Source organism: Pongo pygmaeus, chromosome 15 (assembly GCF_028885625.2).
Source record: "Pongo pygmaeus isolate AG05252 chromosome 15, NHGRI_mPonPyg2-v2.0_pri, whole genome shotgun sequence".
Lineage (NCBI taxonomy): Eukaryota > Metazoa > Chordata > Mammalia > Primates > Hominidae > Pongo > Pongo pygmaeus.
In genome coordinates this window covers 63,310,668-63,333,753 of record NC_072388.2, presented here as the reverse complement: position 1 = coordinate 63,333,753, position 23,086 = coordinate 63,310,668, and the positions used below count along the sequence as shown (strand labels likewise).

Below are 23,086 nucleotides of genomic sequence, written 5' to 3'. Positions count from 1 at the left end.
AAGTTGCGCAAATAGCCCCACAACTGGCAAATACTTACCGGCGGCAACAGGAACCAGAGCTGCGGAGATTTTAGGGAGTTTAAGGCAAATCAGCCGCGGGAAAGGCGGGCGGAGACGAAGGGGCCGCGAGCTGCAGTGGCGGCGGCGCGCGGCGCTCGGCGCTCGGGCTGGGCTGCGCGGAGAGGCTCTGGCTCTGCCAGGGACTGTGCTGCAACAAAGGACTTCCGCTGCCGCACAGCCGCGCCTGCCGCACCGCACTGAGCCGGCCCCGCTTACGCGGCGACTCCGGGTCTGCCCACCAGTTCGCTGCGGCGTCCGCCAGCCTTCCCCTCCCTCTCGCCCGCCCACCCACTCTGCCGCTGGCTGCTAGGGGCACCCGCGGTCGCCTGTTTGTTGCAACAAGTTTCTGCGTCGGGCTCCGAGGAGGCTGGCGCAACCCGCACCGCGGGGGCCGTCGCGGCGGCGGCGGCTTGACCACCCCTCTTGCCTCTCTCAAGGGTAGGCTTGGGACCTCCTCCTCCTCCTGTTTGCACAGCTGGATGGGACTGGGCTCCTCCCGACTCCCCAGGGCAGGATGCGAGGCTGCTTTCCCACTCCGTCCAGATGTCAGACCCCTGCCCCGTTGAGCCGAGCAGCTGGGCCGTCACTCGCGGTCCGCCTCGAGTGCTCCGGCAACCTCGCCCTGTCCCGTCGGTTCAGGGTCGCCTAGTCCCCGCGCCCCCCCACCCCACCTTCCGTGGGCCTGTCCGCCTCTGGCCCTGAGTCACTTCCCCCGCCATGCCCCACCTCGCCCAGTCCGCCTCTCCACCCAGGCTCCCGCGGCTCGGCCTCCCTGGCCCCGCGCCCTCATCCCTTCCCCAGCGAACACGCGGGCGCATCCTTCCCCACCCCCACCTTCACCCCAGAACTGAGGGGGTGCCTGTGCTTTTGCACACCCTGGGGAAAGTCCCCGGGTCACGCGGTTGTTTGTGGGGAGCCTGTGACGCTCAGGCTTGTCCCTATGCTTCCGCCTACAGAGTCACGACTGCGAACTGTGGAGACAGCACTCCGAGCGCGGGCCGACCCCCGCCCGGCCACTGAGGCGGGCGGGAGGGCGCGCACGTACGCACGCACGCACGCACGCACACCCCGGCCCTGGCGCCCCTCGTTCCCCTGCTACCAGACACGCGGTCACGTGGGGCCATCGCGGGCAGCAGGCGCGGGAAGCCGCGCGAGAGGCGGCCGAGGGGTGCGTGAGCCGGCGCCACTGCTTGCAGTGCGCGGCTTGGGAGCCCGCCCCTCCTGCGCGGAGGAGTCGGCCTGCCGCCGCGGCGGCATCTGGGTAAGCGACGCGGCCCTGCCCCTGTGGGCTGCCCCGGGCTCAGTCCCTCCCGCCGCGAGCCACCCAGGGCGGCGGCCTGCAACTGCACCGGTCGCGGGACAGATGCAAGTAGCTGGGGAGAGGGGTGTTTTTGGTCCGATTGAGATGTCAGGCAGGGCACAGGAGGAAAATACATCCGCGAGTGAGCGCTGGGCCCACAATACCCAGAACCACCCTTTGCTGCTCCTAGGAGCGGCCGCCAGGGCCTGATTGAGGGTGGCACACAGGGTGCCGCGAAGGTGCAGAGCCGTCCCGGCCGCGGGTCCGGGTGCGACCTCCAGCAGGAAACCCCAATAGGCCTGCGGCCTCCCTTGGGTGGCGCCGACCCCTCTTACGAGCGGGCGACTTTACAGATGCTGGGAGGACGCTGCGGCTACTGTTTCCCAGCTTGTGATTACCTAGTTTCTAGGGCAAGAAGACATCCCCCCGCCTTTTCTATCTTCAAATTATGTTTATCTTGTTCTAAGCAAATCCGGTTTTTCTTTTTGAAGCTTGACCCATCTTATCACCGTCTTCTCTGGCACTCAGTATTTGGAGTAATCAGGTGTTATCAGTTGCGGAGGCAGCGCATAGCACAACGTAGTACCTGGAACCTGACTGCACCTAGTATGTTTCAACAGTTAGCGCCCGGATCACCCCAAGGGATTAAATTTGGCATTCTTTCTCTTGAGACTCAAGTCCTTCTGGCAGAGCTGTTGATCCTCTCACAAGATTCTGTCATGTGTGTAAAGTACACTTTGGAATCTTAAATTTTAGAGCCGAGAGGTGCCTTATAGAAAATCTGTTTCATCCCTCTCGTTTTACGGAGAAGACACCAGGCCTGAAGAGCGTGATGTAGCTGGAGCTAGCTACACCTCTTGATAGCTAAGACTCCAAGGCTCCAGACACCTTGGTGATTGCACCCTCCAGCATGCCAGGACCGCAGTGCCAGTTTACCCCACTCACCTGTAGAGAATATATCCGGCGGAGGTCATTATACTTGGCTTGATTCAGGTTATGGAGAAGTCAGGCATGGCCACTGTGTGGGTTTGATAGTATTTCTAGGTGAGGTAGGCCGCCTATGATGTATTTTTGGAACTAAAAGCAGACACCCCCCAGCCACCCCTGAAAATTTAATTGCTGTTCTCTTCAAGAATAACCATTATTTGCAGCATTGGTTGCTTCCTTATGTTAAGGCATCAAAGTCTTCTTTAACAATCTGGATATATTTTAGTTAAGGGTAAATCGTGAATCCGTTATCGGACATCAACTCCTTAATAGGGAACAGAACACTGATGGGATATGACATGGAATAGATTAGTTCTGAGAGCTGGCAATCAGTGAAATATCAAGGTATGGTTAGGAAGAAAGCAGAAAGGAACCTACATAACCTGCTAACACCTTTTTTGTCCAGTCCTACCTTGAATGTCTTATTTGCATGTAGTAGAGATAGATTCTGCTCAAGTTGGCCGCTGCTTACTTGCAGTGGGCCAAGTATCATACTAGCTGCTTTCGTAGGTGAACTTTGTGTCTTTATCAAAAAGGAGATGGTACTGTCTTCATGTTACAAGCCTGAGGAAACAGGCTCATTACCTGGGCTGTGGTAATACAGTCATTTACAGTAGAATTTAAGCCTAGATCGCTTATCTCTCAAGTCCAATCAGTGCTCTTTTGCATTATATCTTGCTCCTGCTTCAGCCGGCAAGGGAATGAGAGAATCGCCTGTGGCTGATTTATTGGCGCCTGTGGTTGCCCAGAGAGGCCAAGCAGGACTTTCAGCTGCCCTCTATGCCTTACAAAGTGGAGCTGTGAGCTTCCACCCTATCTCCTGAGGGTAATGTGAAGGAGCCAGGCTGTCTAGCTGGGGAGGAGGTGCCTTCGCCGTAAAATATCCTGGCCAGGGCTGTGCTGGGAAGTGTTGCATAATGCCCTCTCCACCACTGAACCAAAGTGATTTATTTGCTATGGTCCGTAGGTGGTGCCTGACCAACTTGTCCATTTTAGCAATAACAGGGCCAGAAAAGAGTTGGGGGTTTTATATTATCGCAGGGTTTTTCCTTGTTTTAAAAAAGCAGTGCAGGTTCTCTTATCTTGATAAGTTATAAAGTGCTTCTTTCTACACCACTTCCTGTGCCCCTTTTCTGCGTATTTATTCCAAATAGCATGTGAACTTCAGTCTTTTAAGAAGAGAAAGCTAAGAAAATATTGCTCCAGTTTATTAGCACAGGCTGTGGAGACAGACCTGGCTTTTTATCTCCACTTTATACCATTTGCTGATTGTGTGTCCTAAGCTTAGGATTTTTCCTCATTTGTGAAATGGAAATGAAAATAATACATTAGTCATCACAGTGAGGATTTTAAGAGATAATGTATATAGAGCACTTAGCACAAGGCCTTGCATATAGTATTTATTATAATAATAGGTTTTGAAAATAACCAGAATAGTATTATTCTCCCTAAAAAAGGAAAGATATTGCTACTTGAACCTGCTTAGGGGTAGAGGAAGAAGAAGAAAGTGTTTGAAGCAAACATCAGTTTCAGGATTATTGATTAAATTTATTTATACTTCTGGGTTTTTGTTTGTTTGTTTTTTGAGACAGAGTCTACCTCTGTCACCCAGGCTGGAGTGCAGTGGTGTAATTTCGGCTCACTGCAGCCTCCGCCTCCTGCGTTCAAGCGATTCTCTGGCCTCAGCCTCCCGAGTAGCTGGGATTACAGGCGCCTGCCACCACACCTGGCTAATTTTTGTATTTTTAGTAGAGACAGGGTTTCGCCATGTTGGCCAGGCGGGTCTTGAACTCCTGACCTCAAGTGATCCGCCCACCTTGGCCTCCCAAAGTGCTGGGATTATAGGTGTGAGCCACTGCGCCTGGTCCATGTTTTCTTTATCCATTTGACTATCCATGGACATTTGAGTTTTTCCCCGTTATTGGCAATTCTTCTGCCTCAGCCTCCCAAGTAGCTGGGATTACAGACGTCTGCCACCACGCCCAACTAATTTTTGTATTTTTAGTAGAGACAGGGTTTCACCATATTGGCCAGGCTGGTCTTGAACTCTCACCTCAGGTGATCCGCCCTCCTCAGCCTCCTAAAGAGCTGGGATTACAAGCATTTATTTACCCTTCTGCTTTCCCTTTGCTAGCAGGAATTTTCTCTCTCTTTTTTTTTTTTTTTTTTTTGCTTGATTGAGAGAAAAAGTGCTTAGAGTGTTCAGTTATTTTTGATATTTTTCTAATTCATTTCGTCTCTGGTTACAAATCAGTCATGCATGGATGTTTTATTTTTTCTGAAATCTCCAAGCACTTTAAGCAAAGGGTTTTATTAGCCCACTTGAGTAATGTGTTCATGGGAGTATACTTCCATTGCGAAAGAAGTATTCGTTTACTTGTATTCAGAAGTTTTAGTTACTCTTGGCTGTACTGTATTCTAGGTCTGTACTAGCATTATAATTTTCCAGCTTTCTCCTGTCCTTTGAGTACCTTATTTTTTCTTTTAGAAATTTGGTCTGTCTTTAATGGACGAAGAAGAATCTTTTCCTTTCTTTCTCCGGGTTCTGATTTTTTTTAAAGGTCTATTAACAATTTGTGCTTACTGTTGTTAGTATTCTTGTGTGCTTGGCTTTATCAGGCATCCTACAATGTAATGTTGGTTAGATGGGAGTTAGAGGAGCTTGGAGGTTGGCTATGTCTGCCAACAGGCAGGAGGCCCCAAACTAACGTTTCCCAGTTCCATTAAAGGTTTCTAGAGCATAACTACTCTTCCTGTTTCATCTACCACCTCCACTTCATACCCTCTTTGCTAACATCTCAGTAGATCTTAATAAGCAGATGTCTGGAATGACAGCAGATTTTACCTCAAACAGTATTTTCAGATTTAGAATTTCTATATCATTTTTAGGTGTTATGAAATCCAATCTAGGTGTAATGGAGTAAGAGAGTAAATATTTCTTTTTCCTAAATACTATTTGAAAAGAAGTCTGAAAATAGTGTGTTCCTCCACCCCCCCACCCATGCCCATCCTGCCAGTTTAGGAGCACTTTTGTTTCTTTTTTTTCTTTTTCTTTTTTTTTTTTTGAGATGGAGTTTCGCTCTTGTTGCCCAGACTGGAGTGCAATGACACAATCTCAGCTCACCGCAACCTCTGCCTCCTGGGTTCAAGCGATTCTCCTGCCTCAGCCTCCCGAGTAGCCGAGATTATATGTGCCACCACACCCGGCTAATTTTGTATTTTTAGTAGAGACGGGGTTTCTTCATGTTGGTCAGGCTGGTCTTGAACTCCTGACCTCAGGTAATCCACCTGCCTCGGCCTCCCAAAGTGCTGGGAGCGAGCCACCGTGCCCAGCCATGGAGCACTTTTGTTTCTTAATCTGGCCAATATTTTAAGGTTACAATTAGAATTACAGTTGTTGATATTTGTTCATTTAATGTAGTCAACATAATTTCCATACTTTGAACACTCTTATGGAATTGTTTATTTATAGAGACTAGTATAAAGTTGTTCTATCTTACTTAGTTTGAACTAATCCAGAGTTACTACAATCTAGAAAGTAAAGAAGGTTTTTATTGTCTCTTAAATATCAATGTAATTGTAGAGTATGAAATAATTTCTTGGGTTTCCTTGGTCCCGTGTTCTTCTGAGGCAGTGGTTCTTAATTGAGGGGTCACGTTAGAATCACCTGGGAAGCTTTTTAAAAAAAGAATCTGGGTCGGGCGTGGTGGCTCACACCTGTAATCCCAGCACTTTGGGAGGCCGAGGCGGGCGGATCACGAGGTTAGGAGATCGAGACCATACTGGCTAACACAGTGAAACCCTGTCTCTACTAAAAATACAAAAAAATTAGCCGGGCGTGGTGGCGGGCGCCTGTAGTCCCAGCTACTCGGGAGGCTGAGGCAGGAGAATGATGTGAACCCGGGAGGTGGAGCTTGCAGTGAGCCGAGATTGTGCCACTGCACTCCAGCCTGGGCAACAGAGTGAGACTCTGTCTCAAAAAAATAAAAATAAAAATAAATAAATAAATAAAGAATCTGGCCGGGAACAGTGGCCCACGCCCGTAATCCCAGCACTTTGGGAGGCCAAGGCAGGCAGATCACCTGAGGTCAGGAGTTCAAGACCAGCCTGGCCAACGTGGCGAAACCCCATCTCTACTAAAAACACAAAAATTAGCCAGGTGTGGTGGTGGGCACCTGTAATCCGAGCTACTCAGGAGGCTGAGTCAGGGAGAAGCACTTGAACCCAGGAGGCGGAGGTTGCATTGAGCCGAGATCGCGCCATTGCACTCCAGCCTGGGTGACAGAGCGAGACTCTGTCTCAAAACAAAAAAAAAGAATCTGTGCCTCACCCCTAGCAATTCAATTCTGTTTGGGCTAAGCCTGGGTTGGGACTCAGACATCAATACAGCTCTGCATAGAAGGTTTTACAGCATAGTCAGCAATAAGAACCTCTGTTTCAGGATAAAATGATTTCTACAAACATTCTTTCATTCTCTACATAATTAAATGTCACACCTCTACAGTCATATGAAAGTTCCATTAAAAAGTTAGTCGCTATATAAAGTCTTTTATCATATGGCACTTGAAATATTTTGCTTTTGCCTTTGTATTTATAGCCGTGAGTAAGTAGCTCAAAAAAGATGTACATATTCTTCTGCCAACTTTCCTGTCTCCTTGTCTGAATGAAAATTCATCATAAAGTCTCAGTGGTAAGCATTGACAGAGAAAATATCTAAGACTGTTTTCCTACAGAAACAGTCATCTTGCTCTTTTTGTTCCTTTTTTACTATGGATTCTTACAGCCTGAGAGAATGAAGAGCTGTGTAGTCCAGGATATCAGGCTGGCTACCATAGATCTGAGAGTCCAGTCTAGTACAGTAGATTTTTCTAAATACATAAGAATCAAAGATATATATTGAATATCAAGCCAGCTTTAAACAAACATAGATACTAGTATAAAGTTGTTCCATCTTAATTTGAAGTAATCCAGAGTTACTACAATCTAGAAGGTAAAGAAGGTTTTTGTAATCTCTTAAATATCAATGCTAAAACTATTATGATAATGTATCACTGTGATAACAGATAAAACTTTTAAAAATGTAGCATTCTTATATTTTGGTTCTGGTATTTATAAGTATAATAAAATGATACTTTATTTTTCCATAATTTCTCTCACATCTTAAAATTCTCACCAGAAATTCTCAAATGTAACTTCTAAGCTCTTTCTGTATTCATGGGAAACTTTAGCTATTTCACATACTAGAGAAAATAAAATAGATGGTCAAAGAATGATGAGCAAAGGCTATACAAAAATCTAGCTAATAATTTGCAGAGTAGGTTGTATTAGAAAATGTTCTAATAACTCAATGGAATGGGGCTAGTGATTTGAAGTAAAATCTGGTATATTACAACATCAAGGATCTCCTATTATGCAAAACAAGTTTGAATGCACCTCATGTGTACTTGATTTTTTTAAATAGATTTTAATTTGTTTAATTTTAATTTTATACACTTGAAAAGTTTACTCCCTTATTTGATTCAACACATTTGCAAAATCTGCCAACAGTATAAATGTTGAAAGTTCTAGATGGGGTTTTGAAGAAAGGGCCCTGGGTTTAAACTCAGTCTTGATGTATTATCAGCACCATTTAATAGCTAGTTGTTTGACTTCAAGTATGTTTCCTGCCTTCTCTGAGCCTGTGGTTCCTCAGCCATAAAATAGAGCTGATAGTACCTGCTCTACTACCTCACAAGATTTAAAAATAAAAAAGAAAAAAAAGATAGTGTAGAGCAGTGGTTCTCAAAGTGTAGTCCAAGGAGCCACTGGAGGTTTCATGGGTCAATAAGGATCTCCCTTATATAAGAACAGATGCTCAATATACTTGAACCAAAACAACATATGACAACAGATTGAATGCAGAATCAGATAAGGGAGTCCAGCTGTATCTGTTAAAGCCAGATATTAAAGAGGATTGCAAAATGTAAATTAATATCACCCTTCTCACTTGTTTTTGAAAATTTTTTTAGGAAAAAATATGTTAATATGTAATGGGTTTATTGCTATTTTAAATATGTTAAAATTTCTTTTAATTTTGAATATAGTAAATATTGATAAATATAATCTATATAAACAACAGCTCTTCACAATCTGTAATACTTTTTTTTTTTGAGACGGAGTCTCGCTCTGTAGCCCAGGCTGGAATGCAGTGGCATGATCTCGGCTCACTGCAACCTCCTCCTCCCAGGTCCCAGTTCAAGCAGTTCTCCTGCCTCAGCCTCCCGAGTAGCTGGGATTACAGGCAAACGCCACTGTGCCCAGCTTTTTTTTTTGTATTTTTAGTAGAGACGGGGTTTCACCATGTTGGCCAGGCTGGTCTTGAACTCCTGACCTTGTGATCCGCCCGCCTTGGCCTCCCAAAGTTCTGGGATTACAGGCGTGAGGCACTGCGCCCAGCTGATAAAAGTTTTAAAAATTACTAGATGGCATTTGAGAATTACGAAAACTAGATTGAGGTCTGCAATTGGAAGAGGAGAACAGCAATGAATACGCTTCCGTTTTTATGGCTTTTAGACTGGCATAAGGTCCCAGCTGGTGATATGAAGAGGTGGCTACAACTGTAATAACAACCTGTAATCTCTCTTGAAGAAAAGAGGACAGAGCTCACAGTGATCATGCAGCTGGAAAGTGCAGGAGAAAATCCTAAAAGAATGTTGGAGTGGCAGAACCCCAAACACTGTTTATAAACTCTGCTTGAATTTCTTGCAAACCCCTCAACTGTACATGTGTGGAGCAGCCTCCAAACAGCACACTTAAGGCTAAAGGAGCAGAGATTTCAGCTGCTGTCCACCATAGGGGAGGCAGAACTTGGAGTTTAAATCCAGCTAAGGTAATTGTCCACAAAAACAAAAACACAAACACTCTTTGGAAGAATATTACAGAATCTAGAGTCAATTGTATTAATCACAATATCTAGGCTATAATCCAGAAACCATCACCCTAATCAGTGGAGACTGACCCCATAATGAGCCAAAGGTTGGATTTAGCAGAGAAGATTTAAAGCAGCTATTATAACTATGCTCAAGGATGTAAAGCAAAATGTTGTATATGTGAACAAATAGGAAATCTCAGCAGAGAACTAGAAACTTTAAAAAAGAATGAAATGAAAATTTTACATCTGAAAACACAGTATCTGAAACAATCTTGAATAGATTTAACAGATCAGATATGACAAGTCATTTAATTTGAGGATAGATTAATAGAAATTATCTAATCTGAAGTAGAGAAATAAGTTATTGTATATGAAAGTTCTCTGTAAACTTCAGTGCTCTATGTAAGTTTCAGAGTTTTTTACTCCAGGTTTCTTTCATATGTAAAGGGAAGAGGTGTGTTTGGGTCTTCTTCTGATCTGCAGCTTCCTTAATGTCCTGTCCTATCATGTCTGTGTCTAAGCTTTATACCCTCTGGTTTCTTTATTTTTATTTATTTATTTTTTTTTTTGAGACAGAGTCTCGCTCTGTTGCCCAGGCTGGAGTGCAGTGGATCTCAGCTCACTGCAACCTCTGCCTCCTGGGTTCAAGTGATTCTTCTGCCTCAACCTCCCAAGTAGCTGGGATTACAGGCATGTGCTACCAAACCTGGCTAATTTTTGTATTTTGAGTAGAGACGGGGTCTCACCATGTTGTCCAGGTTGGTCTCAAACTCCTGGCCTCAAGTGGTCCACTCACCTTGTCCTCCCAAAGTGCTGGGATTACAGGCGTGAGCCACTGCGCTTGGCCTAGCCTCTGGTTTCTAATATCCCCTGCAGTCAGATATCTGGCCCTTGCTGCTTTCCTGTACTATTGTCAGAGGTTCCAGGAATCTTTTGGTCAGTACACTCAACATGTTTGTAATGGGCCTCACCCCCATGTTTCTCTTCAGTATTTTGCACCATTGCCACCTCCTTTCTTCAAGGTCATTGCCTTTCCTCAATGACGATGTTTTCTTATTTCTCCTCCTCTGTCTTATTGTGTCTTTTCTGTTTTCCAAAGATTCATTCTTAGCTTTTTTCCCTCTTATTTCATTCTACTTTTTAGTCTACTTTATTATTTTCATACTTGGTTACTTCAGCCTTGTCGTTTCAGAGGCCTCTTCTCCCTCTCTGACTCTGCTCTCTCTAGAGCCCTGTCCTGCTTCTTGTCTCCGCTGATCACTAAACATTTCTACTTAGATATCTGGTAGACACTTGGAGCTCAGGGTGTCTGAAGTGAAACCCCTATTCTTCTTCTTTTTTTTTTTTTGAGGTGGGGTCTCAGAACCTCTTATCAAGATGGTTTCTGTACTTCTTCTCTAATGTTCTGGGACTCTGCCTTTATATCAACACCTAGCACATGGCAGTTACTCTGAAAGTGTGATCTGAAGGAATGGATGAATTCTTCCAGTTACCCAAGCTGGAATTGTGAGACTCACCTTTGATTTGATCTCTGTGGTGACAAGTCACGTCAGTTTTGTGTCTGATGTATCTCTTGTATTCCTTCCTTCATTCCCACTGCGATTACTTTGATATCATAGTAGGCTCCTAGCCAGTCTTTTCGTAGCCTTTTCCCTTGCTAATATTTTTTATATGTTGCTATTAGAGCAGTCTTGAGTCACGCCTAATGATGGTGATGATGATAATGCCTAGTATTTATTAGGCACTTACTGTGGGCCCACTATTTCTAAGTGCATTATATCATTAAATTCAAATAACCTATAAGTTAGATACTGTCATTATCCATATTTTATAAGTGAAATGGAGGCCCAGAGAGTTAAGTGTGTTGCCAAGACCACGCAGCTAGTAAATGGCAGAACTAAAATTTTAAGCTGTCTGATTTTAGTTCAAGCTTTAGCTACCACGCTGTTTTCCCTCCCACAGAGTAAGTTAACTGATCATGCTGTTCTTACTCAAACATCTTCCATAGTTCACTTCAAACATGACACTACTTTTTAGTCTTATATTCAGTATCCTTTGTGAGCTGACCACATCTCATTATTTCTGTTACTTTTTTTTCTGTGCCAAGCTGAATCCTTCTGTTATCTAACTATTCATATTCTTCCCAGTAATTTTATTCATTTTATTTTTTCTGCCTGGCCTTGTTTCCCATCAAGTTGCCTGTGTTTATCTCCCTCTGATAGCATGTTCTCTAACTGCTCTATGCTACTGAATGCATTTATTTCATATTATAATTATGGTTTGATGTTTTATCTTTCCTGTGAGCCTGTAATCTTGAGTGTAGCATCTTGTCATTTTTTTCTGTCTCCACGCCTTGTACAATGCAGGCTTTTACACATTTTTTCTTTATTAAATTGCTCTTCAAAAATATCTGTTGAATAAGTGAAGAATTTAACTGTTACCAACAGATCATTAACCATAAGATTCCTGTATGGGTGGCTTATTAGTGTGCTATGTCTCATTTCCCTGTGGTTCAGTAGTTCAACATAATGGGAAGAACTGGTGAAAATGTTTATGATCCGAGGGTTTGGTTTTGTTTTGTTTTTTGAGACAATTTATCAGGCTAGTTTAAGATGCTTCAATTTGAACCATTTCATTGATTCTAAGACACGTTTTTCACATGCTGAAATTGTCAATACAGATTTTTAATTTGTTAGGTCGGGCATGGTGGCTCATGCCTGTAATGCTAGCACTTTAGGAGGCCGAGGCGGGCAGATCACCTGAGGTCAGGAGTTCGAGACCAGCCTAGCCAACATGGTGAACTCCCGTCTCTACTAAAAATACAAAAATTAGCTGGGCATGGTGGTGGGCACCTGTAATGCCAGCTACTCAGGAGGCTGAGGCAGGAGAATTGCTTAAACCTGGGAGGCAGAGGTTGCAGTAAGCTGAGATGGAGCCATTGCACTCCAGCCTGGTCAACAAGAGCAAAACTCCATCTCAAATAATAATAATAATATAACTTGGGGATTATTCCACATCAGTACATTAAATATGTAGTTTTAATAGATTCTGCCTTTTTTTTTTTGGAGATAGGGTCTCGCTGTGTCACCCAGGCTGAAGTGCAGTGGCATGATTATGGCTCACTGTAGCCTCGATCTTCTGGCTAAAGCTATCCTCCTGCCACATCCACCCAAGTAGCTGGGACTAAGGCATGCACCACCATGCCTGGCTAATTTTTGACACATAGGAAGCACTATAAAATGTTAGCTATATTTATTATATTACCGATCACTTAGCTGTCTGCTGCCCAAGCCACTGCCAATCTTCAGACGGCTAACCCTGCATTACATCACTGACCTCCTTAGACCTTGGTCTGGCTGGCTGGTGTGGAAACCTCATTCTCTTTTTCAGTGTCTGTTCTTTCAAAGGATGTTCTCCTGGCCACCCAATGATGCCCTTTATACTAGAGCTACCTTCTGCCTAAAGTACCAGGGCTCTCTCCACAGTAGGGTAGAGAAGATGATGTACAGTCTGCCACCTGCCTGAAACCAGGGTACTTCTGAATGTTTTTGCTGCTTATACTTGGCTTCTCGGCCAGAATTCTGCATATTCTTCCTCATATAGGCTTCCCCCCAGTTGTTCCACCTTGCCTTCTACTTCCTTTGGGAACCTACATTCTAATATGCGTCTGAATCCAGTTGAGATCAGGGTTTAAGTTCTTTCTTTCTTTCTTTTTTTTTTTTTTTTTTTCATTTTTTTGAGACAGAGTTTCACTGTTGCCCAGGCTGGAGTGCAGTGGTGTGATCACAGCTCACTGCAGTCTTGACCTCCCAGGCTTAAGTGATCCTCCTGCCTCAGCCCCCCAAGTAGTTGGGAGTACAGGTGCAAGCCACCATACCTAGCTAATTGTTTTATTTTTTGTGGAGATGAAGTTTCACTATATTGCTCAGGTGGGTCTCCAATACCTGGGCTTAAGCAACCCTCCTGCCTCATCCTCCCAAGGTGCTGGGATTACAGGCATGAGCCACTGTGCCAGCTTAAGTTCTTTCTCATGAGGCTCTTGGGCCACAAGTAAATTGGGGATGTGGCTTGACATCTATTTTAAGAGTTCCTGAGCTACTGTGATGATAAGTCCTCCAAACATTTGATGAGAGTTGGGAAGCCGGTATCCCCCGAGCACCAGAGGATCCCTGAGGAGGAGTGACATCTCTAGCTCAGCCAGGATACCCTGTTATGTTATTAACATTTATAGCTAACATTGAATAGCAGTTTCCATTACAACATGATTTTCACATAAGTTATTTAACTCTGAGTCAGGAATCAGTATCTCATTTTCATTTTTCTAATGAGGAAACAAGATTAGAAACATTGTGTTCACATAGATGGAAAAGGACAGGTCTGTCTTCATGTGTCACTCATACCAAGCTATCTTCTTACCAGATGAAAAAGGGTCATATTTTATGGTTCAGCAGAGTTTATATCAGTTGTTATAATGGAGAAATTTAGTGTTAGCCGTGTTTGCAGTGAAAGTAATAGGATTGAAAACTTGAATAATTTCATTTAAATTTAGGTCTCCTTGTTACTCTGTAGGTTTGTGTGAACTGTAGACAATTTTGTATTAATGAAAAGTAATGCATATATACATACACACCTATCTATATTTATCTTGTCCTTTTTTTCAGAACCACAATGGATACTGCCAGCCATAGCCTTGTTCTTCTCCAGCAGCTGAACATGCAGCGAGAATTTGGTTTTCTGTGTGATTGCACAGTTGCAATTGGAGATGTTTACTTCAAAGCCCACAGAGCGGTGCTTGCTGCTTTTTCTAACTATTTCAAGATGATATTTATTCACCAAACAAGGTAAGGATGTGTTTTTGTAAATAAGAATTTTTAATATTGTGATTTATATAAGCTTTATTAAAATATCATTTTGGAAATTCTTTGTTACGGAGTCACACTAAGAAGTAAAATTACAATTTTTTTTTTTTTTTTTTTTTTGCGACAGAATCTCGCTTTGTCACCCAGGCTGGAGTGCAATGGTGCAGTGTCGGCTCACTGCAACCTCTGCCTCCCAGGTACAAGTGATTCTCCTGCCTCAGCCTCCCGAGTACCTGGGATTACGGGCGCCTGCTACCACGCCCGGTTAATTTTTGTATTTTTAGTAGAGGCAGGGTTTCACCATGTTGGCCAGGCTGATCTCGAACTCCTGACCTCAGGTGATCCGCCTGCCTCAGCCTCCCAAAGTGCTGGGATTACAGGCATGAGCCACCGTGCCTGGCCAAATTATAATAATTTTTTATACATTAGTAATTAAACTCAGTGTGTGGGATCCATAATGGAAAATAAGAATGAAAATAAGAATAGCTAAAATTGGCTGGGCGCCGTGGCTCATGCCTATATTCCCAGCACTTTGGGAGGCCAAGATGGGTAGATCACAAGGTCAGGAGTTCGAGACCAGCCTGGCCAATATGGTGAAACCCCGTCTCTACTAAAAATACAAAACTTACCCAGGCATGGTGGTGGGCGCCTGTAGTCCCAGCTACTCAAGAGGCTGAGGCAGGAGAATCGCTTGTACCTATGAGGTGGAGGTTGCAGTGAGCCGAGATCGTGCCACTGCATTCCAGCCTGGGTGACAGAGCGAGACTCTGTCTCAAAAAAAAAAAAGAAAAGAATAGCTAAAATTTATTGAGGGCTTATCCCATACCCAAGCACTAAGTATTTGCCCTATAATGTAAATTCTACTGCTGTCCCTATTTTAGGGAAAAGAAAACTGAGACTGAGTTAAGTAACTTACCTATGCAGGATTATACAGCTAATAAGTTAGTTGCAGATTTGTCTGAAGCTATGTCTATGCTTTTAGTCACTAAGCTGTTAATTTTTGTTTCATATAACACTTTTGTTTTTTTATTTTTTATTTTTATTTTTTTTGAAACGGAGTCTAGCTCTGTCACCCAGGCTGGAGTGCAGTGGTGCCCAGGCTGAAGTGCAGTGGCATGATCTCAGCTCACTGCAACCTCTGCCTCCCAGGTTCAAGCAATTCTCTTGCTTCAGCCTCCCTAGTAGCTAGGACCACAGGTGTGTGCCACCACACCCGGCTAATTTTTTGTAATTTTAGTAGAGACAGGGTTTCACCATGTTGGTCAGGCTCATCTTGAACTCCTGACCTCAGATGATCCACCTGCCTCGGCCTCCCAAAGTGCTGGAATTACAGGCGTGAGCCACCGCACCCTGCTGATTTCAATAGATTCTTTCAGAAGTTTTAAGATATTTTTATTGTGGCTATAAACATATAAAATTTGTCATTTTAACCATTTTTAATTATACAATGCAGTGGTGATAATCACATTCGCAATGTTGTACAACCATTACCACTGTCTATTTCCAAAACTTTTTTATCACCCCAAACAGAAGCTTTGTACCCATTAAGCAGTAACTCCCCATCTCACCCTCTCAACCCCCGGAAACTGCTAATTTACTTTCTATCTCTATGAACTTGCCTATTCTAGATATTTTATGTAATACTTGTCCTTTTGTGTCTGGCTTATTTTACTTAGCATGGTATTTTCTGCGTTCTCCATGTTGTAGCATGTATCAGAACTTCCTTTTTATGGTTGAATAATATTCCATTGTGTGTGTAAGCCATCTTGTGTTTATCCACTCATCTTTTGGTGGACACTCAGCTTCTTTCTACCTTTTGGCTACTGTAAGTAATGTTGCAGTGAACATTGGCATACAGGTATCTGTTTGAGTCCCTGTTTTTAGTTCTTTTGATCGTTTACTTGATAGACTGTTAAATTCCTTAAGAACAGGTACCTATTTTATTCATCAATTTTCTACCTCTGGCATCTAGTATAGTGCATATCACTTAGGAGTCACTCGATTAATGTTGAACTAATCAGAATGTATGTCTGTGTTTCCTAACTTTAGGCAGTAGATTGAATATATGAAGACTTTTTGCTAGGCCATAAAGTTGGTATAAAATGAAAGTTTAAGCCTTTGTTGCCATGTTTTATTAAGGCAGATTGCTAGGTTCGAACTTCTTAGGAAGAAATTGCTTTAGTCTCAGACTATACTGTTAACTGAAAGGCCAGCTAGGTTGTGTTTCATTTCTTGTGGGTCTGTTTTTGTTTTTAACAGTGAATGCATAAAAATACAACCAACTGACATCCAACCTGACATATTCAGCTATTTGTTGCACATTATGTACACGGGGAAAGGGCCAAAACAGATTGTGGATCATAGTCGTTTGGAGGAAGGGATTCGATTTCTTCACGCCGACTACCTTTCTCACATTGCAACTGAAATGAATCAAGTGTTCTCACCAGAGACTGTGCAGTCCTCAAATTTATATGGCATTCAGATCTCAACAACCCAAAAAACAGTTGTCAAACAAGGACTGGAGGTCAAAGAAGCTCCTTCTAGTAACAGTGGAAACAGAGCTGCTCTCCAGGGTGACCACCCCCAGTTGCAGCTGTCTCTTGCTATTGGTCTGGATGATGGCACTGCAGACCAGCAGAGGGCCTGTCCTGCCACCCAGGCCCTGGAGGAGCACCAGAAGCCCCCAGTTTCCATCAAGCAGGAGAGATGTGACCCAGAATCTGTGATCTCCCAGAGCCACCCCTCACCCTCATCAGAGGTGACAGGCCCCACTTTTACTGAAAACAGTATCAAAATACACTTATGCCATTACTGTGGGGAACGTTTTGATTCCCGTAGTAACCTAAGGCAACATCTTCATACACATGTGTCTGGATCCCTGCCATTCGGTGTCCCTGCTTCCATTCTGGAAAGTAATGACCTTGGTGAAGTACATCCCCTCAATGAAAACAGCGAGGCCCTTGAATGCCGCAGGCTCAGCTCCTTCATTGTTAAGGAGAATGAACAGCAGCCAGACCACACCAACCGGGGTACCACAGAGCCTTTGCAGATCAGTCAAGTATCTTTGATCTCCAAAGACACAGAGCCAGTAGAATTAAACTGTAATTTTTCTTTTTCAAGGAAAAGAAAAATGAGCTGTACCATCTGTGGTCATAAATTCGCTCGAAAGAGCCAATTGTTGGAACACATGTATACACACAAAGGTAAATCTTACAGATATAACCGATGCCAAAGGTTTGGTAATGCATTGGCCCAGAGATTTCAGCCATACTGTGACAGCTGGTCTGATGTCTCCCTGAAAAGTTCTCGCTTGTCACAAGAACACTTAGACTTGCCTTGTGCCTTAGAGTCAGAGCTTACACAAGAAAATGTGGATACTATCCTAGTTGAGTAGCAGCTTCTCTTTCAGAATTTTTATACCAATTCTGAAAAAGAAAGTTCGCATGGCATTTTTTATTCATAAATTATTTCCTCCTCAAGTTTCATTGACTTTTTTTCTTCACAGCTTATCCATGGTTTTAAGGTTGTATATATTAGATCTTCTCATAAGACATATTAATATGTGGCTATTAAAATGTAACATTCAGTTACTACTGTGAACTTTTCACAAATGAAATTACAATTTAGAAATCAGAAATCAATGTAGAAATATGGAAACTTTAAATATTTATAGAATTTCTAAGTTTTTCCAATTACAGAATCAGTAAAATCAAATTGAATATAAAGTAAATGAAATCTGTTTTAAAGCATATTCTAAACTATCACTTCTGCCTACATTTCACATGAATTCACTCCTACCAGGATTATTTTTAAATATTTTCTTCCATATAGGAAATTAATAGTTATTTTAATGCATAACTATATGTTATACATGTTATAATGTATAAAAATTTATTTTAAGATATACCAAATCATAAGTAGTTTTATTTTTTAACTACTAGCTCCACAACATCTTACCTACATGGCTTCTCCTTACTTTTTAACATTGAGTATACCTCTTTTATTTTATTTTATTTTTTTTGTGGAGACAGAGTCTTGCTGTGTTGCCCGGGCTGGAGCGCAGTGGCGTGATCTTGGCTCACTGCAAGCTCCGCCTCCCGGGTTCACTCCATTCTCCTGCCTCAGCCTCCTGAGTAGCTGGGACTACAGGCGCCCGCCACCACGCCCGGCTAATTTTTTTGTATTTTTTTAGTAGAGACGGGGTTTCACCGTGTTAGCCAGGTTGGTCTCGATCTCCTGACCTCATGATCTGCCCGCCTCGGCCTCCCAAAGTGCTGGGATTACAGGTGTAGTATATCTCATTTTTAATAAAAAAACAGTTAAAGGGAGAAGAGTCAGAGAGACATTAAAAATATTTAAGAAACAGTAAGATATACACACATAGATAAATAAGCATGCAGAGACAGAGACTGAGCTAGAACTGCATTGACTAAAAACCCCAGGGTTGTTACCTTGGTCTAGAGTGTTTTCTTAGACACCTTAAAAAGCAATTTGAGATTTTTATGACCAGAGGTTTACATGAGTTGAAAGAGAAAGATGATAAAATATAAATCATGTTTCTACCCTCAGTATCAGGATTTTTGGGGCTTCCTGGGTTGATACTAATTTTCTAAAAATCACTTGAAAAAGTAATTTTTCAGTGGCACAGTTTTCACTTTTTTCCTGATCCATAAAACCAGCAAAGTGGATACATTCAGTGTTCTATAACTACATTTAAAATCCATGATGTTAGCTTTCCCTCTATAAATCAACTTAACTCTGTTTTATAATGGTGACACTTACAAAGCTAAAACCCCAGGAAAATTAAAGTTGATGGAATAAATAATAGATTCCCTGGCTCTATATACCTGGGAAATAGCTGGTTAAGCTTCACCACAAAGGATAGATCTAAATTGTTTCTGAAATGTTTAAATTTCAAACCCCGCATAGTCAAGGATAATAGAACAGACTCATCTTTTTTTGCCCTCTTGTTAAATTCTAAGCTTCATAGGCATTTGAATACATCTAAAAATTTTGGTTTGTGAGCCTTAGAATGTAACCACTTACAAAACTCTTGAGCTTCCTCCACTTCCGAGGACATTTCCTGACACATTCAACAGCATCAGCATTCAATCAGGAGGGAGCTCAAAGAGTAATCCAGCTAATTCTAAGGACACAAAGGTTTTCTCTAAGTAAACAGTTTAGGTAAATTACAAAGTGGTAAGTTTTTCTTGAGGATTGAATAAAGAAAGCTACTGGATATTGTGTAAGGCAGTTGAGTTTCTACCTTAAATAAGTGAGTAAAGGCTCCTATGGTTAAGACTGATGTGTGTTGAGAGCAAATCTAACTTGATAAGATCAATTGTATTGGGAGTAATTAAAACAAATGTATGTTCTTCGGGGTCAGAACTTCATCTAATTTTAAACTTTTTGCTACCAATTCACTTAAGCAACTATTCAAATTTGTACTGCCCTCAAAGATGTCATCTCATTAGAAGAACACAAGTATTAACGTTGATTTTTTGTATTTTAGGCTAGTTAAGATATATTTCCTAGCCTTCTTCAATTCAAATACTATTGTTCTTATTAAGATAATTTTTCTCCTCTACATTCTTCCCTGTTTGCCCACTCATTATTATTATTTTTTTAATTTAATTTTTTTTTTAAGACGGAGTTTCACCCTTGTTGCCCAGGCTGGAGTGCAATGGCGTGATCTCGGCTCACTGCAACCTCTGCCGCCTGGGTTCAAGCGATTCTCCTGCCTTAGCCTCCCATGTAGCTGGGATTACAGGCATGCACCACCACACCTAGCTAATTTTGTATTTTTAGCAGAGATGGGGTTTCACCATCTTGGTCAGGCTGGTCTGGAACTCCTGACCTCAGGTGATCCACCAGCCTCGGCCTCCCAAAGTGCTGGGATTACAGGTGTGAGCCACCGTGCCAGGCCCACTCATTATTCTTTGACACAGGAAATCCTTGTAGAGGTAGAGTTGTACATGTTTGATGGGATAAGACAGCAAGTGCCTCAGGGCAGAGTTTGGATAAATGGTAAGAGTTTGCTAGCGGCTGATTGGCCATGATAGACAACACTGATTTAAAGCAGAAGTATATCTGTTTGTTGAGAGTTAAGAAAATAGTGGTTAACTGTATTTCTATTCTTATAGTTCCTTTTAATATTAGAAATTCAAAGCAAATGCTCTTTCCTTGTTCCTTATAACATTCATTGTGTTTAGGAAGTGGGAAAATATCAACTTCATTTTATAGAAAAAAAATCCCAAAAGCTGAATACCAGAGATGCAGTGCATAGTGGTGTGGGACTGACCCCCAGTTTTTGTTATTGTTGTTTTCATTTATTCTGCAGGCTTTTTTTTTTTTTGAGACAGTCTTGCTATGTCACCAGGCTGGAGTGCAGTGGTGAAGTCTCAGCTCACTGCAACCTCCGCCTCCTAAATTCAAGTGATTCTCCTGCCTCAGCCTCCTGAGCATGTGCCACCATGCCCGCTAATTTTTGTATTTTTAGTAGAGGCAGGGTTTCACCATGTTGGCCAGGATGGTCTCGAGCTCCTGACCTCGTGATCTGCCCGCCTCAGATAACAGGCATGAGCCACTGTGCCCAGGTCTGCAGGCATTTTTTAAAGTAACTGTCATATGCCTAACACTGTGTCCTGAGTATTATTTTTTAAAGACATGATTGCTCACTGAGAAAATTTGCTTTGTATTTAAAAAGTTCTTCCAGCTAGGACAGGCGTGGTGGCTCACGCCTGTAATCCCAGCACTTTGGGAGGCCGAGGCAGGCGGGTCACGAGGTCAGAAGATCGAGACCATCCTGGCTAACACAGTGAAACCCCGTCTCTACTAAAAATACAAAAAATTAGTGGGTGTGGTGGCGGGCACCTGTAATCCCAGCTACTCGAAAGGCTGAGGCAGGGGAATAGCTTGAACCCGGGAGGCGGAGGTTGCAGTGAGCGGAGATTGCACCACTGCACTCCAGCCTGGGTGACAGAGCGAGACTCCATCTCAAAAAAAAAAAAAAAGTTCTTCCAGCTAAAACCTTTATTTTTGACTACATCTCCACAAAATGGAGCTATACTGTTAGCCAGTATCCTAATAATATAGTGCAGTTTGCATAATGATTACCAAGCTTGAAATTTGAAATGTCATATGCACTTTCGTCTGTGTATCAGGCAGATACTAAACAAACATTTTCCCCTTGAGTCAGCTTAAAATTTTTCCTTCTTTCGAAATCTCACACAGTTGTTTTCTGGAGAAAAATAAAGACTGTTTTAGTATTTGTTCTTATTAGTGTATCATCAGAACTCAGCACAGTCTGCCTTATAAGAAAACAAAAATTTTTTTTATTTATAACTCTTGAAATTGTTACTTCTTGCTCTTTCTGATTTCCCATCCGTAAAGTGGGTGTAAGCAATACCTACCTCACAGGGGTGTTGTGAGGATTTATATTAAACGTGTTAAGTTCTCTCAGTATTATTGATTAAAATCAACCATATAAACGACATTTATTCTGTAGCTAGACCTATTAACTTTAGTATTTCAGCTTATAAATTCTAGAATGTTCTTAAAAGCAGTAATGTACCATCTAATATTCAATAACTAATTGACAGAACTCGTTATTTTTTACAAATAACTCTAGAAACAATACTGTTGCTAGAATTCCTGTTCTATTGTAATTTAATCATCACTGTTTCTTTTTAGCCTTCAGTAAGGAGGATACTAGTTCTTTGGCATTATTGGGAATAAAACTTTGTCAATTTCAGCTTTATTGAAAGTTCTCCCAAATATATTGTTTACACAAAGGAAAAGGAACAAAAACAATACAGAAATACCTTTTTTTTTTTTTTTTTTTTTTTTTTTTTTGAGGCAGAGTCTCGCTCTGTTGCCTAGACTGGAGTGCAGTGGTGTGATCTCAGCTCACTGCAACCTCCGCCTCCCAGGTTCAAGTGATTCTTCTTCCTCAGCCTCCCGAGTAGCTGGAACTATAGGCATGCACCACCACACCCAGCTAATTTTTGTATTTTTAATAGAGATGGGGTTTCACCACGTTGGCCAGGCTGGTTTCGAACTCCTAACCTTGTGATCTGCCTACCTCAGCCTCCCAAAGTGCTGGGATTACAGGTATGGGCCACTGGGCCTAGCCCATTTTTATTTCTTTGATGTAGGTGATCCAAATAGTAGATGAGGACGGACAGGAAATGGGGTGAAGGTAATAACAGTATTATTAGAAAAGTCTTCACTGAAAACTGAAGGAAATACATATTAATCTTGGAAAAAGATAGTGTGAAAAATGTGTAATTTCATTAACATTTATTTGTACAGGCACATTCTTGATGTTGTGAGTCAGATACTTGATAAGTGTCCATTTTTTGTAGCAATTGATGTAAAAATGGGCCATGCGAAGAATTTTCATAATGTAATTTGTGTCTTTATATGTTTTGAACTACATATAGATCTGTGGCACTTAAATTATTAATTTTAATTTCTTAAGAGTGAAGTCTGTAAATGATTTCTGTCTGCTGTACTTCTGTGTTTGTATGGTTGGACATTTTGAAAACTGGTGAGATTACACAATCCCAAACCTGGATGTCTTAAATACAAGGAATTACAAACTGTGATTTTTGTCTTGAAGACCTGGAAGAATTCATTGTGCTTCAGTATGTATTTGTACTGCAGTTGATTAATTAGTTAAGTATTGCTCTGGTGCAATTGACATTAACTGTCATCAGCTCCTCTATTTTGTACTAAATAAAGTCATTTAGTCAGAATGGATCAAATACAAACTTATACTTTAAAATAAACTTAGATTATAAAAACTTGTTCAATAAAAAAGACCCACTGAAAAATCTTCAAAGTACATGTAACACATAGCAAATACAGGAGACCAAAATCAATAATACATTGTGTGGCTAAACTCATCCACCTAATGTACTGTGAATTTGCTTCAGAAACATTCTTTTAGAAAGTTGTGTATCAGCC

At 42.1% G+C, this 23,086-nt stretch overlaps 2 protein-coding genes across 18 annotated transcripts in view; one reads left to right on the top strand and one right to left on the bottom strand.

Moving 5' to 3' along the window:
* Positions 1 to 1,101, bottom strand: part of ZBTB1 (zinc finger and BTB domain containing 1) — a 29,771-nt gene extending 28,670 nt beyond the window's left edge. For 2 of the 10 annotated variants that reach the window (XM_054449840.2, XM_054449842.2), the window contains exon 1: positions 39 to 189. The gene's annotated coding sequence lies outside the window, so the exon portion shown is untranslated. Of the gene's footprint in view, positions 1 to 38; positions 495 to 894 lie in introns of those variants that run through there. The other 8 variants (XM_063651673.1, XM_054449837.2, XM_054449836.2 and 5 more) reach the window with 8 other exon arrangements.
* ZBTB25 (zinc finger and BTB domain containing 25) lies at positions 382 to 22,723 on the top strand. Of its 8 annotated transcripts, XM_054449846.2 has the most exons (5): positions 1,456 to 1,502; positions 6,945 to 7,037; positions 8,975 to 9,215; positions 13,919 to 14,098; positions 16,376 to 22,723. In XM_054449846.2, the coding sequence occupies exons 4-5, from the start codon at positions 13,926 to 13,928 to the stop codon at positions 17,508 to 17,510; spliced, it is 1,308 nt and encodes a 435-aa protein (XP_054305821.1). In that variant the 5' UTR covers positions 1,456 to 1,502; positions 6,945 to 7,037; positions 8,975 to 9,215; positions 13,919 to 13,925; the 3' UTR covers positions 17,511 to 22,723. The 8 variants fall into 8 exon arrangements, with proteins under 8 accessions (XP_054305823.1, XP_054305825.1, XP_063507746.1 ...); XM_063651675.1 differs by lacking the exon at positions 1,456 to 1,502 and having other exon boundaries at positions 6,570 to 7,037; XM_054449849.2 differs by lacking the exon at positions 1,456 to 1,502 and having other exon boundaries at positions 6,570 to 7,037; positions 8,900 to 9,215.
* The last annotated feature ends 363 nt before the right edge of the window (positions 22,724 to 23,086 follow it).

Bases quoted from the DNA above. Each gene is read 5' to 3' on its own strand.
- ZBTB25 (XM_054449852.2), top strand. From the start codon at position 1,969: ATGTTTCAACAGTTAGCGCCCGGATCACCCCAAGGGATTAAATTTGGC. The intron at 2,082-13,918 runs GTGTGTAAAGTA...CCTTTTTTTCAG, and splicing joins CTCTCACAAGATTCTGTCAT to AACCACAATGGATACTGCCA. The intron at 14,099-16,375 runs GTAAGGATGTGT...TGTTTTTAACAG, and splicing joins ATATTTATTCACCAAACAAG to TGAATGCATAAAAATACAAC.